Source organism: Haemaphysalis longicornis, unplaced genomic scaffold (assembly GCF_048455015.1).
Source record: "Haemaphysalis longicornis isolate Haplotype H1 unplaced genomic scaffold, Haemaphysalis longicornis Haplotype H1 scaffold_8, whole genome shotgun sequence".
Taxonomy (NCBI): domain Eukaryota; kingdom Metazoa; phylum Arthropoda; class Arachnida; order Ixodida; family Ixodidae; genus Haemaphysalis; species Haemaphysalis longicornis.
Window position 1 is genome coordinate 111,953,562 of NW_027526445.1, and position 23,664 is coordinate 111,977,225.

The 23,664-nt window shown below is 48.8% G+C and overlaps 2 protein-coding genes and 1 non-coding gene across 3 annotated transcripts in view; 2 read left to right on the top strand and 1 right to left on the bottom strand.

Moving 5' to 3' along the window:
• Window positions 1–2,430, top strand: part of LOC144149911 (ATP-dependent RNA helicase TDRD9-like) — a 79,199-nt gene extending 76,769 nt beyond the window's left edge. The window contains exons 33-34 of the mRNA XM_077681643.1: window positions 139–363; window positions 1,499–2,430. Of these exons, the coding sequence (XP_077537769.1) occupies window positions 139–363; window positions 1,499–1,721 (448 nt within the window). The 3' untranslated portion in view covers window positions 1,722–2,430. The remainder of the gene's footprint in view (window positions 1–138; window positions 364–1,498) is intronic.
• LOC144149748 (uncharacterized) overlaps window positions 1–23,664 on the top strand; it is a 371,422-nt gene that overhangs the window by 241,736 nt on the left and 106,022 nt on the right. The gene's annotated exons all lie outside the window — the stretch shown is intronic.
• Window positions 7,218–7,380, bottom strand: LOC144150316 (U1 spliceosomal RNA). The gene has a single exon (XR_013318497.1). It is a non-coding gene; the product is annotated as a U1 spliceosomal RNA (small nuclear RNA).

A 23,664-nucleotide genomic window follows, 5' to 3' on the forward strand; every position in this document is an offset into this window, starting at 1 on the left:
CTCCTTGAGAAGGTTTCGGACAGGTTGCCGAGGGGGCGGTGCGACACCTCTTGTCGTTCTTGAATTGTTGCAAGATTGTTAGGGGTTGTCGTCTGCGAGCTCTCATGTAGAAATGTATCGTGTCTGTCGTGGTGGCAGCCTGATGCGCAAGAAGCGTCCTGCGGTGGAGCCCCGGCTGTTCCTGAAGCGGCACGCGTGGAACCTGGTGCCCGAGGAGTTCCGGCAGCCGTTCAGCTTGCCGGACCTGGTGGTGCCGGACGAGGTGCTGGCGCCCGTGGACTCTATCCTGCTGGCCGAGCACTCCGTGGCCAACCTGCGCCTCGTCCACCGCAAGCTGGGCGAGCTGCACGCCATCGCCAGCAAGTGCGTGCACTCGCTCTTTTCCCAGTTGGGGTGGGAATGTTGGCCGGGATGGGGCAGAAGGCATCCACCCCTAGGTTGAGGAAGGAAAGAAAAAGCCACGCAACAGACCACCCAAGTACCTGGATGGCTACCAAAGGATGGGCTGTAGACCTTTACCAAAGTATTGTATTGGGTTAGTTGGTAGGAACCACTGAGCATACTGAAAACAACGAAAAGACGGGAGAGCACTCATGTCGGTATTTTTCGCCCATCCTGTCCTGCCCCGGTTTCCAGTATCTTCAGGGGTGTGTAAAACGAAGCATTTGGTGGGCATTGTAAGTTATCTGTGCTGGACTGTCCACGGACTGTCCACCGGAACATGATATGGTGCTTGATTTGCTTTATGGGACCTCCGGTCGAAAGGCCTGCTTTGGAATCCCTGCAGACTATATCCAGTACTCGTAAGTCGAGGATGCCCACTGGTGGGATGAGACGAGCATATTTGAGGGAGAAGATGGATCTGGATGATGCAGGGTGGTGGGAGAGGACTTCATCCTGCAGTGGATGTGAACAGTGTGGTGCCGATCGGGGTGGTAGTGGTGTTTGACACGAGAGGGACTCTGTTGGGTGGGCAGTGAGCAAGTTAGGCTTAAGGACAACTCTCATAGGTTGTGCTCTTGGCCAACGTTTTATGCTTGTGTAGTGGATGACACCAGAAAATGTTAAGACGAGGGAGGTAAGGAAGACAGACTGACGCTTGGCAACATGGACAGGTTAACTTTGAAGGACCCCAGGGCCGTAGCCAAGAATTTTTTTTCGGGAGGGGTTATGGATTTTGGGAAGGAGGTAGTTTTGCTGAAAGCAACAGTAAGTATTGCTTACGTGCTGCCTGGAAAAGATTTCTCGAACCCCCAAACCCCCCCTCTGGGTATGGCCCTGAAGGACCCCTTCCCGGGAACTCGGGGAAGATGCATGATATACACAGGTAGATTTAACAAATGCCTGACCTTGGGCTAACCAGGGACGCTCTCTCTGACTTGCGTCCCTGCCTTTCCTGTGCGGGCTCCTTCCCAAATGTCTGATTGCAGCGTCTTGCAGTCTACACACTCGACCCCACTGGCCACTTGCACCAATCGATGTCTCTCTCTGCTCGCAGCTGCCGCACCGCCAGCGAGACCATGGCCCTGCGCTGCCCCGTGTGTGACGTGATGTCGCTCAGTCCGTACGACCTGCTCCAACACCTGCGCACCACCAGCCACATGGAGGGGGAGCGCAAGCTGCTCCAGCTCTACGACCAGGCCAAGGCTCAGCAGGAGCAGGCCAGGGCCGAGCCGAGCCAGAGTCAGGGCAGGCCGGCTCTCGGATTCCCGCCTTGTTAGACCCGGCCTCCACGCTGCGTGGTTACTACCATCGTTTAGCTGTCCTTTTCAAAGGCGATGGCTTGGGTGGTGTCGTGAGATAGCGCGAAGCAATTCGTTGATACTTTCTCAGGAGGCTGTTTCGTCATTTGTGCGCTATTACTACCATAGTTTACAACCCCCCCCCCCCCCCCTTTTTTTTTTTTTTTTTTCCGAAGTGGTGGTTTGTATCGCGCCGTGACATAGCTCAAACTGGTTTGTTGATATATTCTCTTGCATTAGCTTCAGCCATTCATTGAATAGTTTCCAAGCTTTCACTTCAGCGCATTCCTACTACAATTGTTTCGTTGTTTCCCATTTCTTTCACCCCCCCCCCCCCTTAAAAAAAAAGGGGTGGTTTTTGTTTGAGCGATTCATTGATATTTGCTCGTGTTTGCTTCACCTGTTTGTACGTTGTCATGACAGCATCAAGCGGGCTAGTCAAGAGCCTTCTGCATAGAAAGAACTGTGTGCGCACTGTTTGTTTTTTCACGCGAACACTGTGATCGTAGTAGAATTAGTTATCATTAATTGGGATCATTTGTTAATACTGTGCATAGTTGTGCATTTATTTCTTCACGCACTTCTAGGTTGACGTATGGAAGGTTACCCGTATGTATGCGTTGTTTGGCCTCAGGTTGTAGGCGTTTGCAAGGAACGTTATGCAATAAAGATTGACATGTTGAATTTCCGTGTGTTGCACCGTATGAGTGAGTACTGCTCTTGCATGCAGTGGAGCAGATAATACTCAAAGTATATATCGTATTACGCGAGTAGGTCTTAGTGAACCCCTGCTGGCTTTTTGGCATCACTTTTCCGCGGTTAGCTTTCACAAGGTGAATTTTTATTTTATTTATTTATTTAAGACATACTGCAGTCTGAAGACCAAGCAGGTGGGCAGGGAATATTTACATAAAAAAAGCATCAATCTGCACAGTAAATTGGTACATATTTACCAATTCTACGTGTGCAATAGGTTGTTGAGATAGCATAACAGTTTTTCCTGAGTTTCATAACGCAGTGAAGAAAGTTCAGTACCAAGGCGCAACTGTTGCTGCGCATGCTGTGCCGAATGGCCTGTTTGTGAAGTGCGCCCAAGTGCGATGCGAGTAAAGTAATTTCATTAGGGTAAATGCAAGTGGGTGCACTCGGGCACGAAGAGCAGCACTTGATTATTCTTCGTTCACATCGTTTATGCTGTTGATCTTGGCAAGTGCGATGCCCTGTGCCCCTCTGGGTGCGACTCTAGAGCCTCCTTAAAGATGATAAGGACCGATTGTGCTGCTGCGATAGCTTGAGAAAAGTAGAAATGCGAAAGTGGTGTGTCAAGATGGCACGCACTTTCTCTTCTCCAAGAAACATACATGTCCCCATTCATTCACGTCGTCTGGTTTGTACTTTTGGCACACGCTCGTACTGGTTTTTTGGGGCCCTGCTTTCCTCTCTGGTTGCTACAGTTTTGATGCCATTTTTCACAGGCTGAGTGGCGTGCTACACGCAAGACTCAAGCGGGTGCCTCCTGTCACTGAGCTGGACTTAAGATTACTTGCAAAACCTTTGCCTTACGTATTCTTCTTCTTCTTCTTCTTCTTTCGTGGATGTGGGTGCGTACCTGCCCAGAAATCGTACAATGGCACACTAGATGGTCAACCGCAGTGTAGGTGATTATTTACACCCAGGTGATTACACCCTCATTTATTAGTGTTAATTTTGGTTCTCGCCAAACAAATGCCAAGGCGGCCGCTGTGACAGGAGGGAGCCCATGACATCGCTGCTTTTGTTGCACGCGCCCTGGCGGCATGGTGTTGGTCCCAAAACTGGCATGCTGCACAAGGCAGAGCGGTGCTCGCCAACTGTAGCCAACGCCTTGGCTACGCCACGGGAGCTCTGACGTCAGCAGTTTGGGGCGAACATAAATAAAACGAAAGACATTGATGCATATAACATGGCAGTGATCGAGGAAACGCTGCAAATAGGGGGAAGCTTGAAAGCAACTAAGAGAGGGGTAGCCATCAGAGAACGGCAGGATGTATGCACTCGACCAGCAGGGTAGCATTACGCACAACTTCGACGAGATAATAAAGGTAGCGGGACGATTCTACACCAGGCTGTATGCCAGCGACGGTATATCAGAGTAAACTGCTGAGAATATACAAGCTCAATATGCAGTGTCCCACTAGTAACTGAAGGGGAAGTTGGAAAGGCTCTCAAAGGCATGGAAATAGGAAAAGCGGCAGGTGACGACAGCGTAACCGTAGATCCTTTGAAGGACGGAGGAGTTACTGTTTTCGGTATGCTTGAACACTCAAAAAGTGCCGATAGCCTGGAGAAATGCTAACGTTATTCTCATTCATAAAAAAGGAAGATCCCAAGGTCCTTTAGTAGAATTACAGGCCCGTCAGCCTACTCTCGGTTGTTTACAAGCTGTTTACCAAACTTATAGTTAGCCATGTACCGTAATTACCCGATTCTAACGTGCACCCATTTTTCTGGCAAAAAAAAAAAAACGAAAAAGCTTGCACGGAACTTTGTGAGCAAAAAAAACGAATGCGAAAAAAACGGGCGATTTATTTCCCGAAGTAATCTCACTCATCTCACTCCTCGTCGCTCTCCACTGACCACAACTCTCGTCCTCGGTGCCATCAAGCGCATTCGCGATGCCACACTTCTGAACGAACGTTCAACCATGGTCGATGGGATCGTGGCCCGTGGCATGCTTCGCACGCCCATCCCGCGAGCTTCTCCAGAGGCGCACGCTTCAGCCGGCCGCTCGTTTTGAACGCATGAGAGCCGCTGCTGCCATTGCTGTTATCAAGCGCGCAAGTGGAACGATTCGACGATTTGTATGAACGCCGATAGAAAAGCCTGCGTCCGAAAAATCGTTGCTAAAAGTTTTGGCGCCATCTTGAGATGGCGATGGCGATGGGTGGGATAAAATTCCCGCTGTTTCGGCAGTTTCGGTTTCGTATCTGATTCTAATGCACATGCGATTTTTCGACCTATCTTTCCGGAAAAAAAGTGCGCGTTAGAATCGGGTAAGTACAGTAGGTGACAGCCTGGATTCCCAACAACCCAGAGAGCAGGCTGGGTTTAGGAAAGGGTACCCAACCATGGATCACATTCATGTCTTCAATCAAGTGATAAAAAACTCTGCAAAGTACACTGAACCCACTTACATGGCATTTATAGACTATGAGAAAACGTCTGAATCCGTACTCACCACAGCCGTTCTAGAAGCACTAAAAGACCAGGGAATAGAGGACACCTACATAAGACTTCTCGAAAACTTATTCAAGGAATGAAGGAGCGGGATGAACCTCCACAAGCAAAGCGATAAATTCTTAATCCAAAAGGGAGTAAGACGGGACGATACCATCTTGCCAAAACTATTCACAGAATGTCAGGAGAGGATATTTAGAAAGCTTGGGTGGGGAAACACAGAAAAAAGGATAAGCCATAGTATTGCTGAGTGAGACTGCAGAACTCACGCAAACGATGCTTGAGGAACTACAATCAGATAGCACGGTTGTGGGGCCAAAAATAAATATGAATAAATCTAAAGTAATGAGAAATGAGCATGCCAAGAACAACTTCTTCAGCCTAGGAAACAAAACACGAAGTAAAAGAATATAACTACCTTGGACAGATGGTTATTGCTGACCGCAACCACGAGAGAGAAATCCGGCGCCGAATATGGGTGGGGTTGGGGAGCGCTAGGCAAGCACTCCCAAATAATGAAGAGTAAGCTACCTCCGTCGCTCAAAAGAAAAGTCTCCAAGGAACGACTGAAAGGAGGTACAACTTCAAGCAGCAAATCATTGAGATTTGTGTGGTTCCTCATGGCTTTCAGGTCTTTCTTTTGGTGTCGAATCACCGTGACTTTAACGTAAATTTTAAAATACCAACTCCTGTGTGGTCTATTTTCACGAAGAAAATAAGATTACTTTCCCACAGCACACGATTTGGTCGGTGTTTTTACTGCAAGTAAAAAATTTGTCCCAAAATATGCTGCTTAAGTAAATACTAATTACATACTAATTATGCCTAAACGAGGGTATTTGGCGCCTATATATGCCTAAATGGCACTTCACAGTGCCTACTATAGGCGCCTAAAACCTTGATTTTTCATGCCTAAAGTTCCAGTCTTATGACTATAAACCGCTTGTCTTTCGAAGCCTCTGGGTTACGCCATAGAGAAAGGTTACGGCGCGACGACAGCCGCTATGACGGAACGCCGTGGGGCTCTACTTGGGTCTAGCGACTGAGCTACGACGACAGGGCCAGTGACGTAGCTCTACCTGGCTCCACTCCCCTCCCTCCCCCCCAAAAAAATATCCTGCTGGCGCTGTGCTGCCTGTTATTATTATGCCTGGTATGTCGTCTGTGAAAAAAAAAAAAGAGCAATGGCGTTACTCGAAGAAAACCTAATGCATAATGTTTGCAGTACTGTGGAGAAGCGGACAGTAATTTTTTTCGTTAATGAGACTTGATTAATTATTCGTAAATAATTATATAACTCAAGAAGTACTGTCCTAATCACAAAAGTGTCAATGAGGCACTTGTACGTACTTACGAGAGGCGGTATTTTCAGCGACGAACTAATTGCGTACTCATTTATTCTGACTTCGCCCTCAACAAAACCTTGTACTGTCTCCCATATTGCACATTAGCCCAGACACAATTGCGAAGTGTTCAATCTGTCCTTAACACACTTTACAAAGCTGCCCTGCATCTCCCAATGCACGCATCTACAGAAAAAGCGCGTCATCCCTATTTCATATTTGCCGCGCTTTCGAGGCGCTTTTTCAAAGAAAGTGCTACGAGTTGTGCCGCGCCTCCGCCAGATGGCGCCACGGGTCCCGCGTCCGAGAGAAGACGCAGTGAAACATCCCCCTCGCGAGGGGCACGATCAAATGCAGAGCATTTCCGCGGGCGCACGACGTTAAGTAGTTTGCGTTACGTTAATGTTGTTGCACTTGTGGCAACTGCTTGTGGCGCAGTGGGTAGAGCACCATGTACATTGCGTTCCGCCCGCAGGGTCGAGGGATCGAAACCGGGCGCCGGGTAGTTTTTTTTTTTAATATAGTAGAAGGTGCGGTGCGGACTACGGACGTCAACGCGGGTGACATCGGGAGTTACTGAAATGCTCTGCATTTAAAAACGGATCCTTCGAACGTGCTGCTTTTCTTGTTCTTCGCTTTTAATATCGTTTTTTAGTCTTCCTATTTTATTCATCTCCCTTCTCTACGATTCGCTTTCCTTTGGGCCTTTTCCTTCTGTCTCCGTTACTGTGACTATTCTAGTTCACTCTACTATGAGGAAGAGTGTTAGTACGGGGTTGCGGTAATGCGAAGCCTAACGACGTGCTTGGCACCGTCAGACTCAGCGGCAGCGCATGCTAATACGGACGCAGTCTTTTCTGCTTCGTACCAGAATACTAGTTGCAGTTCTCAATTCTGATTTTGGGTTTTCAATGGGAAGGGGCTGGCGCGAACGCCTAGCCCCACTACCAAAAATTGCATGCTCCATCTACCCCAGTTTGGGGAAGTGGCAAGCTTCAGCCGACCGCAGTGCAATGGCCGGCCTCCACTTGGGGCGCCGGCCATCAGGACCACCGAACAACCCAGCACCAGGTAAGTATGCCTATCCAGCGCGCCGCTGGCGGAACCCACTTGCCACGCGCACTTATGAAGCGCCGGTGGCGTCTGCAAGAAAAGGTAAAAATGCTCATAAACTAGGCATGAACCGTAAAAAATAACGCAAACGGACGGCGTAATTTAGCGGTGTACAAGTATCTGCTAGTCAATGTATGCAGTAGATTTAGTCTTTCCGTCACGTGCTTTTTAGCAACAATACGTACCGTTCAGCGTTCAGTCATTGAAACGATGGCAGTGCCACACGCACGTCGGGGTCATTGTGCAAAACAAAATATTCTGCCTAAAATTACTATGAAGAAGAAGGAATGAACGTTTTTTTTTTTTTTTTTTTTAATTTGGGGCAGGCGGGTGACTGCCTTAGCCCAGGTAGCCACGTGCTTTCACTGCTCGGTTGGCCCGCGCCGGATGAGGTTTTGTTTGTCCTGCAGATGCAAGCTAGTCAGCGCGCATTCCCACTGCTCGGGAGTAGATGGAGGGGGGATGGGGGCGTGGGCAGAAGAATACAAGTTAGGGGGGGCGGGGGAGGGTAGCGGCTGGAGCCACTGGAGCGTGACAGTCTGGGCCGTTGTAGGTGAAGCGGCTGAGATAGATTAAAGACGCCGCCATATGCGGGATTCATCGTTGGTGAGTGTAGGGTATGGAGGAAGGTATTCTCGGCGGGTACGTGTGTCAGTAGAGCGACAAGATATATCCGAATCGATGGGTGGCAATCGGTGTAGCTAGCGTGTCTGTCGTGGGCGTGGTGGCGTAGTAGTCCGGCCTCTCCGGAAGTGGAGCTCGCGGTCCACAGCGCGAGCTGCTTCGTTTCCGTTGAGGGAGACGATGACGATGTTAGGAAGGGATGTTAGAGAGAGAGAGAATAAACTTGATTTAATGAGAGGAGTCAAGCGGGCGGTTTCCTCAGTTCAGGACCGGGGCCGTTGGAGCGTCCAGCGCCTCAGCCCGGTGGATCAGCCGAAGCTGCTCTTCGAGGCTAGAGCTGGCCAGGCCAGCACTTCCTCCCACTGCTCAATCGAGGGATTAGATATCGGGGAAAGTGAGGGGTTAAGCTGGCACTCCCACACCATGTGATGCAAGGTGCAGGGCGCGTTGCAGAATTGGCACTGTGAGTAATATATTGTTGGCCAGAATAAGTGGAGTTTGGTCGGGTGGGGGAACGTGTTGGTTTGGAGGAGACGCCAGGAGCGCTCCTCTGCCTTGCTGAGGGAGGGGTGGCCAGCGGGTAGCATAAGCCTGGTGAGCCTGTAGAATTGGGTCACCTCCTGGTATGAAGTTACAGGGATCGCTGTCTCTAGCCAACTTTCTCGCGGCGCTCGGCTGGTTAGACCTCGAGCAGTCTCATGAGCAAAGACATTACCGCAGAGGGAAGCGTGAGCTGGTGTCCAGACAATCGACACCCTTTTCTTCGGAGGGTTCTGGCCGAGGATCTTCATGGCGATGCAGGAGATGCGGCCTTGGAGGTAGCTCCTACACGCTGGCTTGTAGAAGCTTGAGGGCAAGTGGGGGAGTTCTTTCTAGGAGGTATCTTGGACAGACTTGCTTTGAGTCGGTGATAATCGTGAGATAGCCGGAGATTAATTTATGTGTGCGGTGCGAGGGCCGTAGCTTCCGGTGTAGATGGAGATAGGTGGCGGTATATGCCTGCAGTGTAGGTGGTGCGGTTGATGTCGGTGACCTCTAGACTTGTATGGAAAGGTGAGTAAGCGATGTCGGCATAGCGGGTGTCATTGGCCAATAAGTGCTTCCGGTGCAGGTAGCAAACGCGCGCGAGAGAGAGAAAAGACTTTATTGAACACATCCTGCGTGTTAGGAGCCGGCTCGACCGCGCAGGGCTCGTAGCCGCTCCCTAGTCTAACTTATAGATTTCTATAAGTCCGGGTGTAGACCTCGAGGCTTCGTGCCCGCCTTGCTCGGGCTACTTGAGCTCCCCGTCCACTTCCTCCCCTGTCTGGGGTCGGTCGTGTTTGGGTCACTCTTTCGCCTTTGCTTGGCTAAGGCCGCTTCGAGCCGCTGGATGACCCTTCTTTGGTGGTTGATGTCCGTCGAACACACACACTCGCGCACATCCGGTGGGTACGTGTTTCTCGAGCACTGCACATTGTCCCCCCCGTCGCGCACTTCACTTTCACACCCCCACATGAGATGGGATAGCGTCGCTGTCTCGCGTTTGCACACACTACACGTAGCGTCCTCGAACAGGTCCGGGCACATGTGGCGCGCCAGCGCCGGTGTCAGCACGGTTTCCGTCTGTAGTTGTCGAAACCTGACTGCCTCCGCCCTGGATAGTTCCCTGTGCGGGGGCGGAAAGGCTTGCTGTTCGTCCGTATATGAGGTGGTATTGGCTGTAATGCTTCATGGGGACCTGGATATAGGACGGCCTAAATTCTGTGCGGCCTGTAGGGGTGAGGGTAAGGCAAGAGAGAGTTGGCTGGTTCTTTTAGGTTCTGTCAGTTCGGAGAGTGAATTACGTAGGCCAAGTTTGAAGCGGCCTATGGGGGCGAAATCCAGTAGTCCTAGGGCTGTCTTGTAATCTTGACGGATGAGACCATCTAACTTCGAGTGTTCTTGGGGTCGGAGTTAAACGTATGGAGCGCCATACGTGTACGTTTACTGAGTATTAATGCCTGCACAAGTTGACACTTGTCTTGTTTAACCTTTTCGGCTATGGATTTTTAATTTTAAACTTTTTTTATTTTTTTCTCTTTGGAGGACGGAGGGGAGGGGGGTTGAGAACAACCTTAGACACCCCCCCCCCCCTTCCCCCCAGAAAAAATCCTGGCTAAGCGCCTGGACAAGTCGAGCCCCTGAAATGTTCAGCAGGTAAGTCCAATCGATTTCTGCGCTATGTATGATGACGATGTGAATTTCATACGCTCTCTTAAAAATGCTGCCTTATAAAGCATCATTACAACCAATAATAATATATAAACCCACTCTGCCCTTGGGTGACATCCGCTTTTTTGAAGATACTGAAACAAAAGGACCGGTGGTTCCACAAATGGAAGCACCATAGGAATAATGAATATTACCTAAACAATTTGAGCTTTTATAGGAATAAATAAGTTTTCGTGACTAGAAAGCGGGAAAAAGAATACTTCACTAAGTTCGCCGAAGAAGCTGAAGGCAACACCAAAAGATTCTGGGAGATCTTTAAGGATGCAGTTGGTTTAGATTACAATAAACGCGGTTACCTGATGTCATAGAACAGGACACGGTGAATAATTTAAACAACTATTTTGCAGACGTCGGCTGGTATTTGGCTGCCCAGTTTCCTGACACTTCGGGTCATACGCACCCTTCTGGACCAGTCTCCGATAGCTTTGGCATGTTTGAAATATAAGTTCTTCCACACCTCTTATCAGTGGTGAGGAATTTAGATGGTAGTAAAGCGGCCGGGCTTGGCACTATTACAGTTAAATTGATAAAAATAATGTTGACGTTTTGGCAGTCCGCCTGTTTCATATATTCTGCCACTGGCAAGACTGTGGTATGTACCCAAATGAACAAAGTCGGACAAAGTCGTCCCTGTATACAAAGACAGTGACCGTTCCAGTCACTCGAGCTACAGACCAATATCTGTGTTAATTAATGCAATATTTGAAAAGATACTCTCAGCGCGAATTACATCACTCGCTTCCAAACATTTTTCTGAAACCAGCATGGTTTCGGGTCACACAGATCCACGTCTTCTGAAGTTCTAGTATTGACCTAACAAGTTAATAAGGCCCTAAACAATAACAAGCTAGCCGTCGTAATTTTCTTAGACATAAGGGAGGCCTTCGATTCAGTCAACCACAACATGATGTTAACTGAGCTTCACGATTATGGCTTTAGAGGCAGAATTCATCAGCTTCTCAAATGCTACCTTTCCGACCGACAGCAACGAGTAGTGACAGATGGTTTTGTGTCCTCTACTGAGTCAGTGGTGTCAGGAGTACCGCAGGGCTCTGTTTTTGGACCTCGTCTTTTTTTAGTCTATGTCAATGACCTTCCCTCTGTGTTGCTGTAATCGGAAGCCCTAATGTATGCAGACGACACGGCACTAATTTTTGTTGGAGACAGCCTAAATCAGATCGAATCCTAAATAAACGAGGAGCTTCAGAGATTTAATTTATTGTTATTAACCAAACGAAACCACCTAAATATTTATACAGATAAAAGTAAATATATGGTTTTTTTACTCCAGGAAGATGCAGCCCGATTTTGGTAGCTTCGATTCACAGTTAGAGTCTACGCTGTTGCAGAGAGTAACCACGTTTAAATATTTAGCTGTCATGTTTGACTCAGATATGAACTGGAAATCTCATATAGATAACACGTGCTCGAAGGTGGCGTATGGCTGCCACACGTTACTAAATGCTCGTGAGTGTTTCGACGCAGCCACCTTGCGTACCCTATATTTCGCATTTGTGCATATATGCACCTAAGCTACTGCATAAGATCTTGGGGCAGCACATACAAGACATATTTGAAACCTCTCAGCCGCTTACAAAGAGGGCAATAAGAATTATTACATTTTCAAATAGGACTGTAAACCCGCTGTTCCAACACACGCGCGCAGTTCCGCTGCATTCTTTTCACGTAATAAGCGTTGCGGATATAATACACAGAATATTAAAACATGGCGATGTGAAGTTACCGGCGCTCAGTACAAGAGCTGCGACGAAGAATTGCTTTAATTTACCGGTTGCTAAGAATGTATACGGTCGGCGGATAGTATAATTTTATGGTGCTCTTATTTGGAATGCTATACAGACAGATGTGAAAGCAGCACATAACTTTTCTGCGGCCATGAAGCGTAGTTTGATAAGTAGTCTAGGTGCTTTTCTTTGTCGCCAAAATGCATTGTGTAGTTCAGTATACGCATTTGTACCTGTTCCGTTTGCCACTGTTCGTATACCGTTTGTTGAGTTATGTGGTATGTCTTACCATTGGTCTCGACACTAGCCAGCCAGGCTATGGGACCAAAAATGTTTTTTTTTCGAAGTTTCTGTATCACATGTTGAAAGTGGCAATAAAAAAAATAATTTGTATTGTTACGTCGCAGAAGGATAAGTGAGGTGAATCATGGCTGAAGGTAATGACATGAATTTACTCATTGGCCATGACGACGCGAGTTATGGCTCCGCGATTATGGTGATGCTGATGATAATGATGTTTTGGGAGAAATGATTCTTTTTTTTTTGGGGGGGGGGGGGGGGTGCGAATTTCGATACCGAAAAACAGTAAAAAAAATACAGTAAAAACAGTAAAAAAGCAGTAAAAAAGAAATAACAGGGCACTCAACCATACCTAGGGGTCGGCCAGTCATCAGTGGTTCGCAAAAATGTTCTTCCGCAACTACAGGGCACTGTCTAAAGATAATTTAAAGCGGCTGGAAGCACTTCAGCTGAAATAAATATAGTTATGCATCGCCCACTGCTTTGTCTTTGTCTTTGTCTTTGGATGGCATTGCGCAACGAGCCACGTTCTACTTTTTCTTTTCTTTTCAAGGCTCGTTAAATACTTGGGTCCGTGGCTTGGACAGCTGTTTTTAATATTTTACCAGCACGCATAAAGTTAACGATTGAGTGGAATAAAACCTTTATTAATGAAACAGAGGCCACGCAGCAAACTTGGCTGACTACTCCAAACGGAAGCAAGCACACGCTCAGAAGCACCCGCAAGCGCTAACACTACTGGGAATGCATATACACGATGGACCCTGGCTCTCTCCATCGTCCCAGAGAAAAGTGTTGGTTGGTTTGTTTGACGATGTACACGGAATCGCCCTCGCAGAGACAATTTAGAACTTTACGTGTGAGATCGTGTGGACTTTTAAGTCACCACGCAAAGCTTCGTGTTCACTCTTTCTTTTGATCTCTTCTTTTCCCCCCTTTATTCTGCCCTACTTCTTTTAGGGCCTTTACTCCCTTCTCCCTATCCCCGCAGAGTAGCATGCAGGCGGGAACATGCCAGCAAACCTCTCTGCTTTCATCTAATAAAGAGCTCTCTCTTCTCTCTCTCTCTCTCTCTATCTCTCTGGAGTAATAAATGGCGGCATAACTGTTACTATGACAATACTCCACCTCTGGCGCAGCTCTGTTATGCACAAGGAATTTGAAGTGTGCACATAAAAGCCGAGTAGAAAGAATATAAAATATGATAGAACAACAAAAAAAAATCCGCCCGCATCTTCCCACGGGGGGAACTCGAGTAAATGCGTCGCATCTATAGTCGAGTCAAGCAAAGCGTCACGTCACGCGAAAGCCAAGCAAAGACGCCCTTGACTGAATTCCGAACGCGCGCTCCGCCGCTTATATACACACCGCCCGCGTTCGAGGGAGAGGAGTACGGGGGAGAGACGCGCATGCGCACACTTCCGTACACTGAGCGCGCGAACTTTCCACGCACCCACCACGCCGTTATCACGTGTACACGCCCTGCCGCTCCCACCTCCCCTCGCGGGAACCCCTGTGTAGATGCGACGCATGGGCGGAGCGGCGAAGGGACCGCGTTTTATAGCGCGCATAACGTTGAGGGGACCAACGTTTATAGAACCAAGGTCAGTTGTAAAACTTCGAAGTGTTTCCCGGCGCCACCGCACCATGCCGCATTCATGGCGCTGCAGTCGCACCCGGCTCCCGCGCGGAGCACCGGGTGGCTGAGGTCAGCACGTTCTGAGGGATGCACCTGCCGTTGTGCGGCTACCGTCTCCGCTCGTGCGTGCGCGTGCGTGCGTGCGCACTCCGGTTGTAGATGGTTAGGCGAGCACTATGCCGGCCTGTTGTGTTCCCGGTTGCACGGGTTGTTACAGGGGAAACCAAACTCAAAGGCAAGGCGCTTTTCTCGCACTTCAAGTTACTTCGGCCTTCGTGTAGATATATGGTACCGTGCCACTGCGTGTCTCGACCGAAACCTCTCAGCCAAATCGCGCGTGTGGCGTGAATTTTTACCCTGAGGACATAGCAAAGAGCTACACCCACTTCATTAACAGTAAAAAAGTAGAAACTGAGTGAGGAAAGTGGAGCCTCGTCGAAGGAGCCGTCCCGAAGTGAAGTGAAGTGAAAGAGACTTTAATGATCGCCGGCAACAGGCGTAGTGTCTCCACTACGCCCGGACGTAGCCACTCGTCGATCCTGGTGGCATTCTACTAAGCAACACTTTCGTTACTCACTGCGGGGGTGGACACCCTTGTCCCCGAAGGGAGGGCGTCGGCCCGCAGCTTTCTCTCCGGTGCTGCCGTTCGAGAGCCGTTAGGACCTGCTGGACGGCTGAGAGCTGAATGTCCTTGTCGTAACTGCGTATGGCGTCTTGTAACCACGGCGGAAGGTCGGTCCTGGTTGAAGCTTCGTGTGGTCGCACTTCACAATCCCATAATAAATGGGCGGCTGTTGCCCTGGAGTTAGTGCACAACACACACTTGTCGTCCGTGTAGAGTTCTGGTTGGATATGTTTCATAATGACCGGGGTCATTAATGAATTTGTCTGTAGCTGCCTGAACGTAGACCCTTGTTCTCTAGTCAACTCGGGATGAGGCGGTGCCAGCACCCTCCTGTTGTTCCTGTAATACTTTGTGATACCCTGAAAGGTATCGTACCTATCCTTTGTCTCCGTCCACCACTCTACAGACGAATCCATTACAGCCGCGCGGCCTGCTAATTCTCGCGCCACTGAATTTGCCGTCTCGTTGTGGTTGGCAGCCGATTCTGACACATCGTTCCCTGCGTGAGCGGGGAACCACTTGACTGCTACCTTACGTCCGTCGATGTTCACCGATTCGAGCAACCGCACTGCTCCACAGCACATCCGGCCTTTGGAGAAGTTACGCACAAAATATTTCCAAACCTGCTTCCTTACCTATCCGAACCACCGGCAAATAGAAAGAAATTTCCACGCCAAAACATGCAGATTGTTGCACAGACCTCGTCTGCACAGAAAGCCAAAACAAGCGCTAACGGTGCAGCCGAAGAAAGTCCTGCAAATTTATACGTGCTGGCAGCGAGCAGTAAACCTTCGTTGAAAGACATTGAAGGAGTTCGTTTTCCATTGGCGAGCTGGCGAAAGAATGTTGGCAGAGATTACAATAGAAGTTATGTTTTTTTCTGTTGTTGTTCAGAAAATAGAGAGATAGCTTCTTTTCGTTTAAAAGTGTTTCAATCGGGGAAGAAGTAACTATTTCGGTCAGCAGCTGTCTCCGCTGCAGTACCTAGAAGCTCTGTCAATAGCGTAAATACAGTTACTATGATCTCATTTACCGGCATGAAGGAATGACACGAAGTAGAGGAGATTATAATAGCGGTATTTGCACTATTTACAGAGCTACTAGGCACTGCAGCGGAGACACAGAGATACGGTTTGTTCCGGGCGCACTGCGATCGTCGTCTTCGTCTTGATTCCCTTCTCGGCCCCATCACCACGCGAAGCTGATACTTGACATCCTATTCTTTTCGCCAAGAGGGATATCCTGTGAAAATATCTCCTTACCTTGAAACTAAAAAAAATATCAACTTTTTGGTTCTTTCATTCAACCGATAAAGCTTTTTTAACGAAATGATGACAATGTTTGCCAGCCTTCACTAATGTCTCTGCATAACGCACCAGCCTCATTTCCTGCCTAGAGGGTTAGAATATGCAGCCGCCTCAACAAGAAACGTAAATTATGTAATGTGAAATGGCAGACGATGCTCTAAACGAACGCGGAAGTGCGGCCACAAAGCCGCGCGGCCTTTGAAATGCAAGCGGCTACTGCGCAATGGTTGTCGCTGATTGAGCGCCGTAGCTCCGGCGACATGTGGCTAGACTTACCACTTACAAGCGTAAATAAAAGGTTATAAACACGGTGATCGGCATATTTCGCGATAACGCTCGCAACGGCAGTACAGATGCGGCCCGCGCTGCTTTCGCTCGGGCTTCCCCAGCGGCTGAAGGGAGCCGGTTGCGGCGGCGACGCCACCTGGCGCTGTGGGTCGCTCGGGCGCCGTATTGCTGGTATGGCGGAGGCGGAGAGTTTTAAAACTGACCTTGGTTCTATAAACGTTGGAGGGGACTGCGTAAGACACTTCCCAGTCGATGACGACGTTGGCGTACTTGTAAAGTGGCGTGGACTCTAGGTGTTTGAGCCAAGCGCGGATGTTGCTTCGCCGGAGAACGGCACACCGGTTATATGCGCAGCGCGCCCGAAGGAGAGGAAACCGCGGAAGAGAGAGTACTGCACATGCGCCGGCCCCAGCGCGTCTGCCGCGGCTGTGACGCAACGTGCCGCGGCTATGACGCAACACAATCCAACACAATCCCCTTTAATCCAATCCAATCCAAATCCAAGCCAAGCCAAGCCAATCCAATCCAATCGAATCCAATCCAATGCCCCTCGCGAGAGAGTGTTCGCTATCGCCTCGACGCGACGCGCATGCGCAGTGAGCGTGTGGACGGCGCCGACGCCGACGCGGGACATCGTGCGACTAACAAATGCTCTGCATTTAAGGGGAGACGCGGGTCTTGGAATCCCGAAATTTGGCTAAAAAAATCGATTTTTAGAAATCGCCATTTTCGGAAAGTAGAGCTATTTTTCTACCGGTTAGCAAAATATCCAGACCCAGGATTACGTATTTGAGCCATAATATCAATTTATAGCACCGACGCCCGCTAAAATCGGCCAAGATTCGACGCGAAAATAGCATTTTTTCGACGACGCGCCCCTCGGGTTCTACATGCCCCACGGCGTCCATCTTGGTCTCATTCGAAAGCGCGTCTTTTCGTTTTCAATTCCCCGCCAGAACCACTCCGTTTCGTCCGTTGGTTGCGAGTAAAACCGGGGTAGAAAAGAGACGGATCGCGCCGCCTAATTGGTTACTGACTGCACGTGACCGCAGGGCGCAACCTCATTGGCTGGGCGCCGTGGGTCGTCTGCTCGGCACTCTCATCACAGGGCAACGGCTCATGTATTCGTCTGTGCGAGGACCGGCAAAAGCCCCGCATGGCGTAAAAATAAAGTAAAGATGTCTATCGATAACCGAAAGGAAGAACAGGCATTATTAAAAGCGCCTGAAATACGATTTTCTGCTCCTGTGACGACGACTTATCGCGAGAACGGCGCCGAGACGGAGGTAGGCTTAGCGCCCGCGCGGGCTGCCGAGACGATAGCGTAGCGATATGATTACGCCTGCGGGGGCACTAAGGTGCGTCTATCTTTCGATCAGCAGCAAATAGAAAGAAAAGAAATGATAAAGTTTATGATGTCGACGTCGCAAGGGAAGTGTGTTCATTCTGTTATCAACGATGCCGCGGCGGGTCGGCCCGCACTCCAGCGCGCGCTTCCGCGTCGGCAGGTTACCATATAGATGAGCGATTTGAGAATTATAAATGTTCGTATTGTGCGCAATGTGCGTTGGTGACGTGATATACGAGTAGATTAAACCGAAAACGTGGTTATCCCACCTAGCCAAGCGCATGCACGTCACAGAGCTGTGGCGGGCATTCCGTTACCAGCCCCTTCGCTGCAACTCACTTCACGCGATGCAAATCCGATTTGATTGCTACAAATGAAGCACTAACATAACAAAATAAACGTTTACAACTGTGGTGCACGATCGGGACCTCAGCCCTAGTCGCCAAAGAGTGACGGCGCGCTGCCAATTAACAGCATAAAAATTGAAGCAACGTTCTGGCTTTGCATTTGTTCAGTTTTTCTGCCAGGTGCCATCTGTAGACACGAGGATTTCATAATTTTCCCATCAACTGATTTCAGCAATCTTGGTATGCTCGTGTTGAGCGAAAAGCGAGCTACATTCTAGAACCTTTCTTTTTTTCATATGCTCAATAGATAACTCTGTCACTTGTAGTAAAACTTCAACTGCGATTTTCTCAGCTTCCCTTTTTTTGCATATGTGCCTAGCCTTACAGGGGTTTTGAGGTAGTTTTTTTCAAAGGATTTCTACAAGTGTTATACCGTTGAATTCGGGATAAAATGAACTGCATGCTGAAGCTATTTTAATTGGCTCATTTTGCCTCAAATAAATGTTATGAGTAATAATTAGAGGTCATTAAGTTTTCAGAAAACTGTACTTGGCATAATTAGATTAATTCTATCCAATCAACTATCTTTACAGGAATATAAATAGCTTCAGCATGCATGGCAGGTCTTAAGCTACACATCCATACCATTTATTTAAAAAAAAATTGAATAAAAAGTTCCTTAAAGGCCCGTAAGAAATTACTTAATTAGGCTCCAGTGTTTTCTTTATAACTCAAAAAATAATTCTACCACTTGAAAACTAATTACATATTTGAAATGAGGAAGACAAAACACATATGCACAGTGATTTTCATTATCACAGACCAATTAATAAAAAAGTTCATTTCAAGACCCACGTCTCCCCTTAAAAAACAAGAATCGATTGCAAACAAAGCTGTTAACATAACATGAAACTTTGTTTATACGTAACTTGTAAAGGGAAAAAAATTGGTGAAATGAGTAAATACTGTTGTCCTCTCCCGGCGTCCTCCATTCAACTTTAAAATTTCGAGAACAGGACGAACTAGGCTGTGAATCCTTCAAAATCGAAGTGAACCTCTGGCAAGAGTTCTAATTATTGCCTCATTTTTCTGTCAGCCATTAGATGAACAAGGCGTTGATTATTTTCTCCATGTAATAAAGGAGCAACAAAATAAGGCATAATGCGTGCAAAGTACAATAATCCAAGTTCAGAAAAAAAGCAGAAGAGGTATACAAAGCCTGTGTGCTTTCAGTAGTGGAAATAACAAAGGCATTTCGGCTTTTGAAACGGGGAAGTTAAAGAAAAGTGCTTTATTTCTGTTACCTCATGAAACAAAAAAAGAAATGCCGACGCTGTAGTACCACAAACGCGTATACCTAATCCAACCAGTGTGAATTCTGACACCAGGGGACTGTTACTGGAGAAGGTAGTGCATGCTGGAACAGGACACTAGAAAACGACAGGTAGCCAAGAACACCATGACGCCTCATTCCAGATCCTCTTCGCGGGATAAACATTTCCAAAGCCAGCGCTAATGAACACTTCGCCATCCGCCCATTCATGCCGGCGCATCTGGTCAGCCTTATCTTCAAAGGGAGACAGTACAGAAACTATCCCGTGCCACGGCTGGAAGTATCTACAGAACTGGATGTAGTGTCTCCGGTCAGAGGTTTCAGCAGAGGAGGCGGCGTCGCTTACAGCAATAGAGCTTGCCCAGGTCTCGCGCTGAGAAGAACGCAAGGTGGCTCGTAAGCGTGGCTTGTGCATAAACTGCTTGTAATCCTCGCTCTTTTTCGAAAGGTAGTAATACTGTACGCAGTCTGCCACACTGTTCTTGTCCAGGTAGGAGGCGATGATGCCGAAGTTCTTCGGATAATCGACGAACTTTTCGCGAAAGATCATCTTATCCTGGTCGTCCCACACGTTGGTCAAGTGACTCTGATCAAGCTCCGCCAACAGGTCCCGTATTAGGGCTTGGAAGTCCGCGTGGATCAGGTGCCGCTGCTCACCCGTCACCAAGGGCGGAATTATCGCGCAGTTCCGATTCCTGCACTCCTCCTTCCCTGTCTCGTGGAGGCCGAGAATCACCTGCATATCGGCACCCATGCGCTTCCGCTGGCGCTCCTTCGGAAGACGCAGCCGCTCCGACCGCTTCTTCTTCGAAACGAGGAGCTGCTCCTCTAAAAATGGCCGCTGCTTCTGCTCGTTGGCCGTCCTATCCCCAATGGTGTGGTTCCGACCGGTTTCATGCTGAGAACCTTGTGCGGGCTCACTGCAGGCATCCTAGGAGCGTTGTGTCCTGGCTGGTCGTTTTTGCGCTTTGCTTTTCAAATGTAGCGTCAGAGTTTTCTTAAAGTCTTGATACTTTTTCTTGTTTTCGTGGTAAATTCCCGCGTCGGAAGGTTGACGGCACAGAGACTTAATCACCCTTGGCCCCAAGTTGTCGAGGACGGCATGAGCGAGGCGTGCATTTCTCTTATTTGCAGCGTAGATAACCCTCGCAAGGCTCCTAGGACTCGCGGCGGGCATGTCCTGGGCATTCTCACCGTCGCCAAAAGAGCCGTCGGAGGCCTCAAACTCTTGCGGCCTCTTGCGGATATTGGCGACGTGCGGCTCGACCTGATCGGTCTCCACGTCCTGTCTCTTGATGGACCCAGGCAGGTCGTCCTCACAGGAGTGCTCTGGCGAGAGGCGCATTCCGTCCTCCACGGGCGGCGCGGAGAACGTGGCCTCTATCTTGGACTTGCCGGGCGGATTGCCAAGCTCCCTCCTCTCTATCGGTGGCGCCGTGGGGTCGGAGAGCAGAGGCTGCCAGGCATCAGGGTCAAGCTGCTGGAGCAGGCGCACTCGGGAACGTTCGGCGGGTGGCACCGGATTCTCAGACGGCCCTTCGTTCGCCATGCTTCGTCTTCTTCTTCGCGTAACACTACGTGCACATCTCGGTCCTGCGCTTCGTCTTCGTTTTCGTCTTCGTCTGTCCACTGCGGAATCGTCGCAAGCTAATCACGTGATGCTAATTGTGTTAACTGTGTCGCCTCACTAAGCCACAAAACAGGAGAATCGTTAACATTATGCTACTGCCCACGCGGCTTCACAATCCAGCCAACTTCAATTTTGACACTGGCGTTTCCTTTACTGTACAAATATGTGTAATGAGAAATGAGGGTTTCGTTAATTTAATTTTCTTTTCCCATTCCCGCGTGTCTGTTTTTCTTTTTCTCTAACATTCAGGTTCAATCTTCCCTTCCGCTCCCCCGTTTTCTTCTTGACTAACTGGGTTCGCAGACTAAACCGAATTCTTCTATGCCAATACACCAACCTCCGTCATTATCATATCATTATCATCATCAAAACCGTTAGAAAGCATGTCAAGCCGTAATGAGGCCACTGCTGGCCTCAGCTGTCTAACGACGACGACGACGACGATAATGATGATCATGATAGCTCACAGAAAATTTGCATACTCCCTGAGGGGGATTGGCCTATAGAAGAATTCCGTTTAGTTTTCACATTCAATGAGATGGGACGGAAACAGGGAGCGGAACGAAGTAGTCAGCCTGAATGGTTAAGTACAGTACAAGCGAAGATAGGAGTCAGGAAGTATTTAATATAATCATACATTTTTTCCCCGATACCGACATCGCTGAGGTTCCTGAGAATGGAAGCGTGTGCCACATTGTCAAATGCCCCTCTGAGGTCGAGAGCACCTATAGCTTTAGGTGTGATCTTGCTAGTAGCCTCAAGAGAGAGAGAGAAATAAACGTTTAATAAAAACGAGCAAATTTGGTGCTATATGGCAGGGGCGCCTCAAATATGTAATTGCTTAGTTGCAGGAGGGTATCGTGTGTCGAGAGGTGCGGGCGGAAACCGAACATCGTGTGTGGAAATTTTCCAGATGTTTCTAGGGTGAAATGAACTCCCACGCCAGGTGCCTAAAAACGCCCTCCTTCAGGGGTGTTCTGAATGACATAAAATACCCCGTTAAATGCGCAAAAAAACTCCCCTCATCAGTGGAGTAATGTACAGCAAGAAATACTCCGCTAAATGCACGAAAAAACTTTATTTCTCAGAAGACTTTATAAAATACTTCCTCTTAGCGGAGTAACTAAAACTCCGAATACGGAGGGCGCTAGACTTAGAGGACAAGCCATTTACTCTTTGTCCGGAGTATTTCCGTTCAGTGTGATGCCGCTGCGCAGCAGGCGAGCTGAAATAAACGGCTTGCCGCAGGCATCAATGTTATGCCGCTGTTATTCTATCCTTTAGAAAGTAATTTCTATTTGAATTTCCGATATCCACCTTGATGACCTTTGAACTCGCCACACGTCATCAGGATGCAGGGAGCTCTGTGGTCGCTTTGATCTTTGAGGCACTTGAGTGCCTTGATCTTTGAGGCACTTCATCTTCACTGCGATGGGGAAATCGTCGCTACGAAGGATATCTGGTCAGGTGTTCCAGTCGCATTTGAGAGCGGTGCTTGCCCAGGTCAGGTCCGGTGAACGTTCGGTCTGCTTGGCGTGGTCGGCGAGGCGGGTTACAGTGCCAACCTCGTTTTAAAGCTCAAGGTGGACAGCCTCCGTTGCCCCTATCAATGCAGACCCCCTTCTTGTGTCCTTGGTGTTGCCCCAAGCTGTATGAACAGCATTATAATCTCCACCAATTAGAATGGGCAGACCTTGGGCTCGACGGCAAAGAGCTATGATCCATGCGGGGTCGTCGCCATCGCTCACAGCAGGACGTACGTATACTACACTTACGTATACTACGTATACGCTACACTTCTTAAAGGGCCCCTGAGATGGGGTTTTTGGGGGGTCGATGGTATCGGAGCGCAACGGCTATTTCTTGAACTAATCGTGACGTGTTAGTGCGCTCTTCATTTAATCAATTTTTTACGAGCGTAAAAACATCAGAAAGCTACAAAAAACATCTTTTGAGTGTGTGTGCGTTTACACAGTCGCACATATTTGTGTTATACCGGAGTGTAAAGCACTAACACACCGGGCCAAACCGGGCTTGACGCTCCCACTGATCTCCACTTAGTTGCTGGATGGCGCTTCGCCGCTGTCGCGGCCGGGCGCGCGCACGGCCACCGGAAGTTCAACGGCTCGTCCCGGAAGTCGGGCGTCTGCTATGCTTTTCAACCGCTGATAAGCGTCCCCATTGGCGGATTTTGGCATTTTGTTCTCACTTTATTGCATTTTGGCTATACACATTGCGTTCAGATCGCAACATATGCTATACCGAAATATGCGACATTAATATGAAGCAGAATTTAATTCCAAAGGAGAACGAAAATGTCACTTGGGTCTTGGTTTGAGAGACGACGCAGCTCTAACGGGATTTATGCTAGAAAGAAAACAACGTGGGCACGGCGACAGGCTCTAGCCGCGTTCGTGCGCCCGTTCTGTCAAAACAGTTGTCAGTAAAGTGGTCACTGCAGAGCCTGCTGCCTGGGATGGAGAGCTAGTTAGACAAAACCGCGGTTAGACAAAACCGCAGTTTGCTGCGTTACACGACAGACGAAACTGCGGTTACGTCGCTAACCATGGTTAGCGCAAACTGAGCTTGGCACCTCAGTTCGGTCACGCTAACCGCACTTTCTGCAGCCGCAGTGCTCAAAATCGCACAATTGCTGAGCACGAGGTCGCGGGTTCGATTCCCGGCCGCTTTTCTGATGGAGGCGAAAAGCAAAAACGCCCGTGTGTACGAGATTTCGGCGCACGTTAAAGATCCCCAGGTGGTCAAAATTAATCCGGTGCCCTCCACTACGGCGCGCCTCATCGCCTGCGT